Source organism: Python bivittatus, unplaced genomic scaffold (assembly GCF_059951505.1).
Source record: "Python bivittatus isolate LINGU-HERP-01145 unplaced genomic scaffold, Pbiv_v1 ctg000220_np1212, whole genome shotgun sequence".
NCBI classification, from domain to species: Eukaryota; Metazoa; Chordata; class Lepidosauria; order Squamata; family Pythonidae; genus Python; species Python bivittatus.
The window spans coordinates 22,150,229-22,162,945 of record NW_028277048.1 but is presented as its reverse complement, the minus strand read 5'-3'; the positions used below and the strand labels follow the sequence as shown (position 1 = coordinate 22,162,945).

Genomic DNA, 12,717 nt, shown 5'->3' with positions numbered 1-12,717 from the left:
CAATGTTATAATGGTTTTTGTCATTTTTTAAGTCTCAGCACAAAAGCAGGCTTCTATGTTTTTCTCTTCTTCCCTTTGGAATCTCTAGTCCCCTCTTGTGTCCAGTTCCTAAAATCATAAATTCACTTATCTTTGTTCTTACTTACAATCCAAGATAGCCAAAACAAGTGTTTCCCCCGAGAAGCTATTTATTTTATAATAAATAATATTTATTTATTATTATTAATTCTTTAAGTTCATAGCTTATAATAATTTTTTCTTTTGTTCAGAGTTGAAGATAATCTCAGCCAGCAACTTTTCAGACTTATTGTTCCGAAGGTTGCTAATAGTTTTAAGATGGTTAATAGGTAATTTCCAAAAGTGATTAGAAAGGGAGGTTAGCGAATGTAGTGTCCCTTAAAAGGTTCTGCCACGTTTGCGAGCAAGATGGCTGATCCTTTCATTTCCTGGCGCACAAACCCACAGAAAACCAGTGTCCTATGGTCTCCTTGCGAGAAGCAGCTGTCTGGAGCGCATGTGGGTGATCTTCTGTCCCCTCCTTGTCCAGAGAGGTTCCAAGGAAATGGTCCACTCACTGGTTCTCGGTCTTATCAGCAAGGGCCACTAGCCAATCATTTCACAGTAAAACGTCTGGGCTTCCCAAGCTTGCTATGTGCATCGCTCCTCATCCATTCACACTGCTTGCTTCTTCCTGGTAGGTGTCAGCAATGTGGCTCTACCTGGCTGCCCTGGTGGGGCTTTACCTCCTTCGACGATGGTACCGGGAGAGACAGATGGTGGAGAACCTGACAGAGAAATACGCCTTCATGACGGGGTGTGACTCTGGCTTTGGGAACCAGCTGGCCAGGCAGCTGGATGCCCGGGGTCTGCGGGTGTTGGCCGTGTGTCTCATTCCGGAAGGGGCGGAACAGCTGGAAAAAGTCACATCGGACCGGTTAAAAACCACCCTGCTGGATGTCACCAGCACTGAGAGTGTTGCGGCAGCAACTGAGTGGGTGAAAACATGTGTGGGGAACAAAGGTACTGTGCCTGGTTAACTCTTACTCTGTGTCCTCAATGTGCCCCAAAATTACCATTATTGTTTTTATTAATGTGCCAATATTATGATGGCTTTCTTGCCTAAATTAATAAGACATTTTTAGAAGATGCGTCTTCTAGAATATTAGCATCCATCACTTTGGATTCCTAGTCTGTTCTATGGTGAAGGGTTTATATTTTCTTGACAGATTTGGGGTTAGCAATATTGAATGTATGGAAACCTGGATAGATAGATAGATAGATAGATAGATAGATAGATAGATAGATAGATAGATAGATAGATAGATAGATAGATGGATGCGTGGATGCGTGGATGCGTGGATGCATGGATGCATGGATGCATGGATGCATGGATGCATGGATGCGAATCTGCAAAGAGAAGCAAGTGGAGTTGTAACAGTCTTATCTCCTCTGATTCTACAGGACTTTGGGGACTGATAAACAATGCAGGTACTGCTAACCCAACAGCTCGCAACGAGTGGCTGACCAAGAAGGACTTTTTATCAGTGCTGGACGTCAACCTGCTTGGGTTAATTGATATAACGCTTCACATGGTGCCCTTTGTAAGGAAGGCCAAAGGGAGGGTGGTCAACATGTCCAGTGTGATGGGAAGACTGTCGTGCTATGGAGGAGGCTATCCTATATCCAAATACGGCATTGAAGCCTTTTCTGACAGTCTGAGGTAAAGTAACTTCTGAAGATTTCTCATCAAAACTTCCAAAGTACAAGTGGGGCTAGCCCTACCATTGGGTAGAGAGAGGTTACTTATGTGATCAGTTCGGAGGCAGACAAAGGGGCTCAGGTGCAGGAAGTCATAGCTGTGTATGCCCGATGGCCTGTCCTGTTTTGGTCAGCCAGTCTGCTAACCTTGGTGGATGGAGTGATGTGGTGGGCAGTATCTTGTTCTTTTTGACTCAGTCTCAAATTAATTGGGGCAATTTTTATCCAAATGAAGAGGTTGGCCAGCATCAAACAACAACAACACCCAGCAGCTATCTGAACCTTTCGTATGTGCCCTCTGGGTTTCTAAGAAGGCGTCCTCTCCAGGGTAGAATGAAAAAATGCTGGGAAGTGGTCAAGAGGTATGCTGAAGTCGTAATTAATTAAGGGTTCAATGAACGGTACCTTTCAAAGAGAGAGAGAGAAAGAGAGAGAGAGAGGGAGAGCAAGAGAGAGAGGTGGGTCTGTAATTCTGGGAAAGGTGGAAGGAAAGAGAAAAGGAGGATGACCAGAAACAAGGTATATTAATGGAAGACCTGAAAAAGCAGGTTAGGGACAGATCATTTTGGAGAAAATCTATCTAGGCAATCACTAAGAGTTGGTACCAATTTGATGGCACATAATCAATCAATGAAAAATCAGTCTAAGTAATCAGAGCGGTAATAACAGCTCATACCAATCTGGTATAATTTCATGGTCCATGAAACAAAAGGTGAATTATAGATGGAAGTAAATGAAGAAATAACAGTGGAAACAATGAAAAAATCTCATTTCTCATCAAGCCCCCAATTTAGAAAATGGAAGGTAAGAGAGGAGATCAAGGGCTATTTGAAATATGTCTGATTTGAATTGGATATACAGGTAGTCCTTGTTGAATGTCCACCTGTTCAGCGACTGTTTGAAGTTATGATGGTGCTGAATGAGGGGGACTTATGACTGATCCTTGCAGTTGCAACTGTCCCCACGGTCATGTCAACATGATTTGGCTGCTTGGCAACTGAGTCACAATTATGACGGTCGCAGCATCCCCTGGCCACGTGATCACTATTTGCGACCTTCACTGCCAGCTTCCGACAAGGAAAGTCAATGGGGAAGCTGGGAAGAGGTCACAAATGGGGATTGCGTGACCACGGGACGCTGCAACCATGTTTAGATTTACATCATGGCACCAACTGTGACCACCAGAACTGCCATCATAAGTCGGCACGGTCACGTGGCATTGCGCCTTACAACCGCATTGCTTAGTGATTTTGTTCCTGGTCCTAATTACTGTCGGAAAGTGAGGAACCTGCACGTTTTAAGTCTCTTTTTCATGTGGATAGTATGCCTTGAGATCCTGTGTTTAACTGTTTTTGTTATCCAGTTCAACTGGTTTTTAGATCCCATTCAGAGACGATGGGATAAAGATGTTTTAATTGAAAATAAACAGTAACACTGGTATTATGGATTACTACTCTACGTGGGGCTACCCTTGAAGAGGATCCAGAAGCTACAGCTGGTAGAAAATGGTGCAGCACCGACAGTTTTGAATGCCCCCAGGGGCACATAGAACACCTGTTACGCAGGCTGCGTTGCTTGCTGGTTTGCTTCCGGGTCCAATTCAAGGTGTTGGTTATTGCTTTTAAAGCCCTCCATGGCACAGGACCAGGTTATGGGAGGAGCTGTCTTGCCCCCGTTATATCAGGCTGCCCCACTCGGTCCGGCAGAACGGGCATGTTGCAGACCCTACCAGTCAAGGAATTTCGACTGGCGGGGTCTAGGAAGAGGGCCTTTTCTGCCATGGCCCCCACCCGTGGAACAACTTACCACCTGAGGTGTGGTGTGCCCCCACTCTCATGGCCTTCAGGAAGAGTGTGAAATCTTGGCTATGCCAAGTAAAGTAGTACTTTTTACTGTTTTTATTGTTTGATTTTAATTGTGAGCTGCCCAGTGTCTCCCTCTGGGGGAGACGGGCGGAATATAAATTTAATAATAATAAAAATTAAAAATAAGTGAACGATATAAATGACCCATCAACTGAATGCAACTGAAACACACTGGCAAACACATTCTTCTTCTAGCCAGAGAGTTGTCCTGACCAGTTTAAAACCTGAGTTATCCACCTCTCTCCGGTGGTCCCAAAGGAAGGCGCCATTTGGAAATCGGTTCTGTGAAAAAAATGGGAAATGTCTAGCGAAGGTTCCTAGCAAGGCATGTCAATCGGACATGGAAGGCACCTTTATATTTGGGGGACAGTTTCTGTCAGCCTTCTGAACCTCCTTTTAGAGAATTCCAGCAGAAGAGGGCAATTTTCTGTATTTGATGCTTGTGGGAGCAGGACATTGAATGTTGTGGATCCTTGGTCTAAGAACAAGCCCTTTCTTTTGTTCTTATTGTTTTGGTCTCAATCCAGGCAAGAGATGCAGACTTTAGGGGTCCACGTCAGCATGGTTGAACCTGGTTTTTTTTCAACACATATCTACGATTTTCTGGAGGAGTCCTTGCAGAGAATATGGCACCAGCTGGCCCCAGACATTCAAGAAAGTTATGGGCAGAAGTTATTGAAAATGTGTGAGATAAAGGGGAAAGAGCTTGTGGGGGAAGGCTGTTTGATGGTAACCGAGAAAGCGCTAGAGGGCCAGATTCTCAGGCATGCCTTTTGCTTTCACTATCGTAATTTTGAGAGTCCTAGGGTGATCACTGTGTTTGTTATGCGTGGGTCTCTCAACCTGGTTGGTTGCTATGGTTGTCCACTAGCTACTGGCCCATGCTGATGTGGTGAATGTTGTCTTAACTCAGCGGCCTGGAGGAGGAGCCTTTATTCACAATTCCTCTGTTTACAGTTCTCTCATTTCCCCCCCTCTTCCAACCTCTTTCAGCCCATCGCCCTTTTCTTTCTATGTCTGCTGAATGGTCCTTCTTGGGCGCTGCCCCCCTCCCTTGTGCAATAGATTATCCCCTGAGGGCCGGGGGCTCCAACCTGCTAGTTGTTGTAAGGCTGAATAGACCATGGTGCTCCACTGAGTGTTGAGGTGCTATGGGCAGTTCTGTTTGACATGATTTCCTTTAGTTTATTAGATGACTTCTTACTTAATTTATTCCTTTTTTGGAATGTCTTGGTGTTTGGAATTTGTTTTATTATATGGCAAGTGTGTTATTGTAAACCCTAGAATTTCTGGATTGAGCACCATACAAATAAATACATGATCATAATTTCAACATGTTCAAAACCCATGCCCTTGTTATCTCTCAGATAGACTACTGCAATGCGCTCTACATGGGGCTACCTTTGAAATGTATCCGGAAGCTGCAGCTGGTCCAGAATGCAGCTGCGCAGGCTATTTTTGGAGCCTCTAGAAGGGCCCATGTAACGCTGTTGCTCCACGAGATGCACTGGGTACCAGTTTGCTTCCGGGTCCAATTCAGGGTGTTGGTTATCACCTTTAAAGCCCTACATGGCATGGGACCAGGTTACCTAAGGGACCGCCTCTCCCCCATGACTTCAACCCGTCCCACCCAATCACACAGAGAGGGCGTGCTTCGGACCCCTGCAGTAAAAGAACTCCAATTAGCGGGGTCCAGAAGGTGGGCCTTCTCTACAGTAGCCCCTGCTCTCTGGAATATTCTGCCCCTGGAGGTGTGATTGGCCGCCTCACTCCTGGCCTTCTGAAGGGCTTTGAAGACCTGGTTATGTCACTTGGCCTGGGGTGGGGAGGGAATACCTCAAGCGTGGGGATGGCTAGCCCCATAGAGGCCTGCTGTCTTCAGCCCCAGATTCTTCATCTTCTTGGACCCTCCTTTCCCTTTTTTTTTAGTAATGTTTTTAAATTTTGATGTTTTATGTATTTATATGTATTTATGGTTTTAATGTTTTGTGTGAGTCGCCCAGAGACCCCTATTGGGGGGAGATGGGCGGGGGAGAAATTTAATATACAAACAAACAAACAAATAAATGTTGATAAGCTTAACTATCCATGGAGAGTAAATTGGGCACTGATTTTAAAAGCCAGGACTATTACAAGAAACCTCAAAATTTCTCCTGAGATGATGGCTTCTGTGCTTAATGCTTTTCACACCTAGATTGCAAAACAATGCAATTTCTCAAGAGGACTAGTGGGAAGAACCTCCGTTTGGTGACAGACTGCATAGAGCATGCCTTAATGTCCCACCATCCTCGTGCTCGTTACTCAGCTGGCTGGGATGCAAAGCTGCTCTTCCTGCCTGCCTCTTATTTGCCAAGCTGGGTGGTGGACTGGGTATTTTTAGTTGTTTTGTATGTAACAGCACACACAAGTTACAATGGCTCATTACTATCTTGAGAAGCTAGTTAGCATTTAAAGGAGAAGATGTGGTTTGCATCCTGACTGGATTCCCAAGAGTTCATTTCAACAAGTTGGCATCTCTCACTTTTGCAAACATTCAACAAATGTTTAAATGTGGAAGGGGTCTACCAACTGTTCAAGTTGTCTTCTAAATGAAGTCCATTAAAGAGCTTCCTTCAATTTGTTTCACACATTTTTCTTTTGTTGCTACCTTGTTGTCTCGTCTTAGACTAAAAATGGGATTTTAAAGAATTAAAAGCTATAAATAAAGAAATCACACAAAAACAGCCATTAACTTGATTATTATTTCATGGTATACAAGAACCAGATTCAGTGCCAGAAAAGAGTAATTGGCAGAGAATGTGGGAAACAGAAAATACCAACTTTAGTTCCACTGGAAACACTGAAACAATGAATTCAGCCAACAGTCATTCTCATCCAGATAATTTTGCAGCACAATCCTTTCCTTTCCTTTGTTATTTTAAAAATGATTCAGCAGTGCAACATTAGTCAATACAAACAAGGTATTTTAGAGCAGTCATATTATTATAGCAATCAACCATATACCTTTAACTCTATCTCTTATTCCATGGTTGACACAGTCAACTCTTTTGATTGTTTTGTTACGGTTAAACGTCCTACTTTTCAAGATCTAAAATGAAGAGGTAGTTCCACGATACAAAACGCCCAGCTTTAAAAGCCACAGTTGAAGCCCCTTGAAATACCCCTTCTCCTAGAAGTGAACCCAGCAGAGCCAACCAGTCTCTCTTGGCAAGGACGAATATGTGTGAAGGGCACAATGCATTGTGGTGTTGTGGATGGAACACTGAACTGGCATTAAAGAGGCCATGGTTACATGCGTGGTGAGCCATGGCAATGATGGGAACTGTTAGGGCCCCCCAAAGCATTTGAACGAGGCCCTTCACAAAAGGCAGCAGCGTGAGTATGACCTCCTTCTGAAGGAGCATGGAAGAGCTGTGCCCTTTGGAAGATTTGCATGACTGTTTCAAAGGCTGCCTTGCTTCTTGGTTCTTGCCGAGCTTCCTTTAATTTGTTTGACATGTTTTTCTTTTGTTGCTACCTTATTGTCTCGTCTTAGGCTAAAAATGGGATTTTAAAGAATTAAAAGCTATAAATAAAGAAGCCACACAAAAACAGCCGTTAACCTGAGTATTATTTCATGGTATACAAGAACTAGATTCAGTGCCAGAAAAGAGAAATTGGCAGAGAATGCGGGAAACAGAAAATATCAACTTTAGTTCCACTGGAAACACTGAAACAATTAATTGATTAAATCACGCAAAAACAGCCATTAACTTGAGTGTCCCGTTGATGCCAAACAGATGTCTGCATGCATACAAGAAATGTGAGAAATGGCTTGAAAGCAGCTTGAGACTGCTGGAGGTTATGGCTGCTTTAAGACTTCGAGGAGAGATGCTCAGTTTGTGCCCAGCTGCTTTGTGAAACACTCCTTTGAAGTGTTTTGCATAAACCTGTAATCGTGTGGCATTTGCTACCTTTTAGCCTTTGAGGATTTAATGGGGCTGTGTTGTAGGGTAGAATAGATTCAACATGACCAGAAGTGAAGGCAGTTCTATCTTTCTTGCAGCCTCAAGACTTTTGCTTCTTTGTTTCTGTTGCTTTTTGGAAACCTGCTGTTTGGATCAGCTGTGGTCAGAAAACCCCTGTTCATCAACATTTTCTGCAAAGAACTGAAAAGCTAAGTAAAAGTGACTTGTAGAATGTGGCCAACTATCTCAGTGTTTTCTATTCTGCTTTCCTTTCATTTTTTGTATTCCTAAGAGCCAAGGGCTATAACACACCATTTTGATATTCGTAGCACTACTCATGGCTCTATCCGCTGGCCCAGAATCAATTCTGCACCTCACTGTTCTTGTGCTGTTATCTGTGTGTGTGAGTTGAGCTGATTGATTTCTGGCTGAATTCTGGTGGAATCCAAAGCTGGAGCTATCAGATCTGGGCTGCAGAAATCCAGAAGGCCATTAGATGGTAATAACAGGTAATTGCTCGTTGTGTCTCTGCTGCCATCAAATGATCACTGGGAATTTTGCCCCTGGGAGCCTCATCCAAACAAAGTGTCTTGAGGGCTTCAGGGTTTCCCAGAGATTGACCCAAGACATGGTACTGAAGACACCTCTGGAGAGTCTTTTTTTTAAAAAAATAGAAAATTAACACAGGAGAGGAAATCATACTTTGGCGTATTTTCTAATTTCTTTGTCCCCACTCTCCCAGTTTCCTTAGTGAGAAATAGTTGAAAAGGAGCTACGAATGGGACTTGACTGATGCACGATTGCCAAGCCTTCCTAGGCTAAATTATGTCTCTGCGAACAAAGTAAGTCTTTCCTCCTCTGGTCTGCCTCAGTATTGTGAACTCTGGAGTCCTGGCCAAATAAGAGCACTGCTGGAGTGTCTTTCTCTTTAGGCTCCTGCCTGCCTGTTCTTAGTGTCTGCCTGTAGCGATCGTTGAGAACGTATCACCCCACCTCCCGAACGTCAGTCACTAACCCAGCAAACCAGCATGGTTAGGGGCTTTTGGAAATGTGGTGACATGATCTCGTATCACCTTTACCGCTTTCGGAGGAAATGGTCACTACAGGGGGAATGGTGGCTTAGGAGCTGGGCAACCTGAGGTGCTTTCTGAGCGGGACACGGGGAACATGCTGCCATGAACCCCAGTTCTGCTGAATCCAGGATTTCTCCACTTTTCCTAGGAACAGCTCTCCCATCATTCCCACAGGAGTGCCAAAGTGGTGCTCGTCCACCTTCGTCTAGTTTGGAAATTATTTTACAAACCCACCTCCGTCCTGAAGGACTGTGGCTGGCATGGAGCAACAAGAACAACAACAACACAAGGTAAAAGGTATGTGTGGTGAAATGGGCTGCAAATTTTGATTATAATATGAATATGGATATATGGGAGAAAATGTGGGTTCAATTTACATTGTGTCACAATTTAAGAGAGAACTTTTATAAAATTATGAATTGTTGGTATATGACACTGGTTAAATTTACAAAACTGTACAAAGAAATATCAAACCAACGTCGGAAGTGTGAAAAGGAAGAGGGGACTTTTTATCATGCATGGTGGACTTGTGAAAAATCAAGGAAATTTTGGGTGCAGATTCATACAATGATGCAAAAGATATTGCCGATTAATATCATGATGAAACCGGAATTGTTTCTGTTGGGCTTTATGGACGCTAAACAAGAAAAGTAAGACGGGAAACTAATATTGTATACGGTAACTACAGCATGATTACTGTACGCACAAAGATGGAAGAAGAATGAAATACCCACTGTAGAAGATTGGATTATGAAATTGAGGGCGCTCACGGAAATGGCAAAGCTGATCAGTTTGGTCAGGGGAAAAAACAGAGAGACTCTTTGAAAGCCTTATGGAAGCCTTATATGGACATTTTGTTGAAAGAAAAGACTGAACTGGTGATTTATGGATTTGGGGATCAAAAAGGGTTAACGAGGAAGGAGAAAGAGGAAGATGGTAATTACTTGATAGAAAGAAGGGCAGAAGTCATAATTCTGTTTTCTTTCTTTTCGTTCTACTTCTTTTTTCTTATCTCCAGCAAGGAGAGAGTTCCAGAAAGGGGAGCAGATGACGCCTGTTGTGTAGCCCACACCCACTGAAACTCATGTTGGACATTTGCAAGATCTACACCTTTAACAGTATTAACTATAGAGATTGTGTTTGGCTGTGAACTATCAGAATCAGGTGGCAAACTCTGTATAAGAGAAGTATCCTTCCTCTTACTTGTTCTGCTGCTTTCCTGATTTTACCTTTTTAGGCTCACTGCTTATTCGCTGCTATCTGGGATATTTATATTATATTATTTATGTTCTTTGTTGTCACTTTTGTATTGCTGAAGATATATTTTATGTTTAAGTTTACCTTTTGTATATTTTAAATAGATACGAAGGTTGATAATTTATATTCCTTGTCTCCTCTTAATCTCATTACCCAACAAATTGGTAGCAGAGGATGGTTGGGCTTCAGAAGCTGATAAACTTTTTAAAGAGAAGACAAGAAAGTTATTATTAAGCTTGGTGTTTTTCCTTTTGATCCAGACAGCAAAGCAAAGAGCCCTTTTTCCTTTTTTTCCTTTTTAATGGTAAGAAATTTTTAAAGAGATAAGGTGATTTATGTAAGTGAAGTATTGATTTTGTTATTTAGTCGTTAAGTCGTGTCCGACTCTTCGTGACCCCATGAAACATATTGCGCCAGGCCTTCCTGTCCTTCACTGCCTCCCTGAGTTTGCTCAGTTTCATGCTCATTGCTTCAGTGATGCTATCTAACCATCTCATCCTCTGCTGTCCTCTTCTCCTTTTGCCTTCAATCTTTCCCAGCATCAGGGTCTTTTCCAAAGAGTCCTCTCTTTGCATTAGGTGACCAAAGTATCTGAGCTTGAGCTTCATTATCAATCCTTCCAATGAGCAGTCAGGGTTGATTTCCTTTAAGATTGACTGGTTTGATCTCCTAGCAGTCCAGGGGACTCTTAAGAGTCTTCTCCAGCACCACAGTTCAAAGGCATCAATTCTTCGGTGCTCAGCCTTCTTTATGGTCTGGCTCTCACAGCCATACATTACTACTGGAAAAACCATAGCTTTGACTATGCGGATCTTTGTTGGCAAGGTGACGTCTCTGCTTTTTAATATGCTATCTAGGCTTGCCATAGCTTTCCTCCCAAGGAGCAAGTGTCTTTTAATTTCATGGCTGCAGTCTCCGTCTGCGGTGATCTTGGAGCCCAAATAAATGAAGTCTGTTACTGCTTCCATTTCTACCTCTTCTATTTGCCAGGAATTGATGGGTCCAGATGCCATGATCTTAGTTTTTTTAATGTTGAGTTTCAAGCCAGCTTTTGCACTCTCCTCTTTCACCCTCATCAAGAGGCTCTTTAGTTCTTTTTCACTTTCTGCCATGAGGGTGGTATCGTCCGCATATCTGAGGTTGTTGATGATTCTCCCTGCAATCTTAATTCCGGCTTGTGATTCTTCCAGCCTGGCATTTCTCATGATGTACTCTGCATATAGGTTAAATAAGCAGGGTGACAGTATACAGCCTTGTCGTACACCTTTCCCTATTTTGAACCAATTGGTTGTTCCATGACCGGTTCTAACTGTTGCTTCTTGGCCCGCATACAGATTTCTCAGGAGACAGGTAAGGTGGTCTGGTACTCCCATCTCTTTAAGAACTTGCCACAGTTTGTTGTGATCCACACAATCAAAGGCTTTTGCATAGTCAATGAAGCAGAAGTAGATATTTTTCTGGAACTCTCATGCTTTCTCCATGATCCAGCGAATGTTGGCGATTTGATCTCTAGTTCCTCTGCCTCTTCGAAACCCAGCTTGTACATCCGGTAGTTCTCGGTTCATGTATTGCTGAAGCCTAGCTTGTAGGATTTTGAGCATAACCTTGCTAGCATGTGAAATGAGTGCAATTGTGCGATAGTTTGAGCATTCTTTGGCATTGCCCTTCTTTGGAATTGGAACATAAACTGACCTTTTCCAATCCCGTGGCCACTGTTGCGTTTTCCAAACTTGCTGGCATATTGAGTGCAGCACTTTAACACCATCATCTTTTAGTATTTTAAATAACTCAGCTGGAATACTGTCATCTCCACTAGCTTTGTTGTTAGCAATGCTTCCTAAGGCCCACTTGACTTCACTCTCTAGGATGTCTGGCTCAAGGTCAGTGATCACACCAGGGTGGACATCAGGGACATTAAGATCTTTCTTGTATAGTTCTTCTGTGTATTCTTGCCACCTCTTCTTAATCTCTTCTGCTTCTGTTAGGTCCCTGCCTTTTTTGTCCTTTATCATGACCATCTTTGCACTAAACGTTCCTTTCATATCTCCAATTTTCTTGAAGAGATCTCTAGTCTTCCCCATTCTATTGTTTTCCTCGATTTCTTTGCATTGTTCATTTAAGAAGGCCTTCTTATCTCTCCTTGCTATTCTCTGGAAATCTGCATTCAGTTGCTTATTTCTTTCCCTTTCACCCTTGCTTTTCGCATTCCTTCTTTCCACAGCTATTTGTAAAGCCTCATCAGACAGCCATTTTGCTTTCTTGCATTTCTTTTTCTTTGGGATGGTTTTAACTGCTGCCTCCTGTACAATGTTATGGACCTCCGTCCATAGTTCTTCAGGCACTCTGTCTACCAAATCTAATCCTCTAAATCTATTCATCACCTTCACTGTGTACTCACAAGGAATATGATCTAAGTCATACCTGAGTGGTCTAGTGGTTTTCCCTACATTCTTCAATTTAAGCCTAAATTTTGCAGTAAGAAGCTCATGATCTGAGCCACAGTCAGCTCCTGGTCTTGTTTTTGTTGTCTGTATAGAGCTTCTCCATCTTTGGCTGCAAAGTATATAATCAATCTGGTTTTGGTATTGACCATCTGGTGATGTCCATGTGTAGAGTCGTCTCTTGTGTTGTTGGAAAAGAGTGTTTGCTATGACTAGCTTGTTCTCTTGACAGAACTCTATTAGCCTTTGCCCTGCTTCATTTTGTACTCCAAGGCCAAACTTGCCTGTTATTCCGATTACTCCTTGACTTCCTACTTTAGCATTCCAATCCCCTATGATGAAAAGGACATCTTTTTTTGGTGCTAGTTCTAGAAGG

At 42.9% G+C, this 12,717-nt stretch overlaps 1 protein-coding gene across 1 annotated transcript; it reads left to right on the top strand.

The window, feature by feature from the left end:
* The first annotated feature begins 707 nt into the window (after nt 1–707).
* LOC112543341 (retinol dehydrogenase 16-like) lies at nt 708–1,724 on the top strand. The gene is made up of 2 exons (XM_088138109.1): nt 708–1,020; nt 1,462–1,724. The coding sequence occupies exons 1-2, from the start codon at nt 708–710 to the stop codon at nt 1,722–1,724; spliced, it is 576 nt and encodes a 191-aa protein (XP_087994235.1).
* The last annotated feature ends 10,993 nt before the right edge of the window (nt 1,725–12,717 follow it).

Excerpts from the sequence above, each read along its gene's own strand:
- LOC112543341 (XM_088138109.1), top strand. The coding sequence starts at position 708 with ATGTGGCTCTACCTGGCTGCCCTGGTGGGGCTTTACCTCCTTCGACGA. Across the intron at positions 1,021-1,461 it reads AACATGTGTGGGGAACAAAG|GACTTTGGGGACTGATAAAC; the intron begins GTACTGTGCCTG and ends CTGATTCTACAG.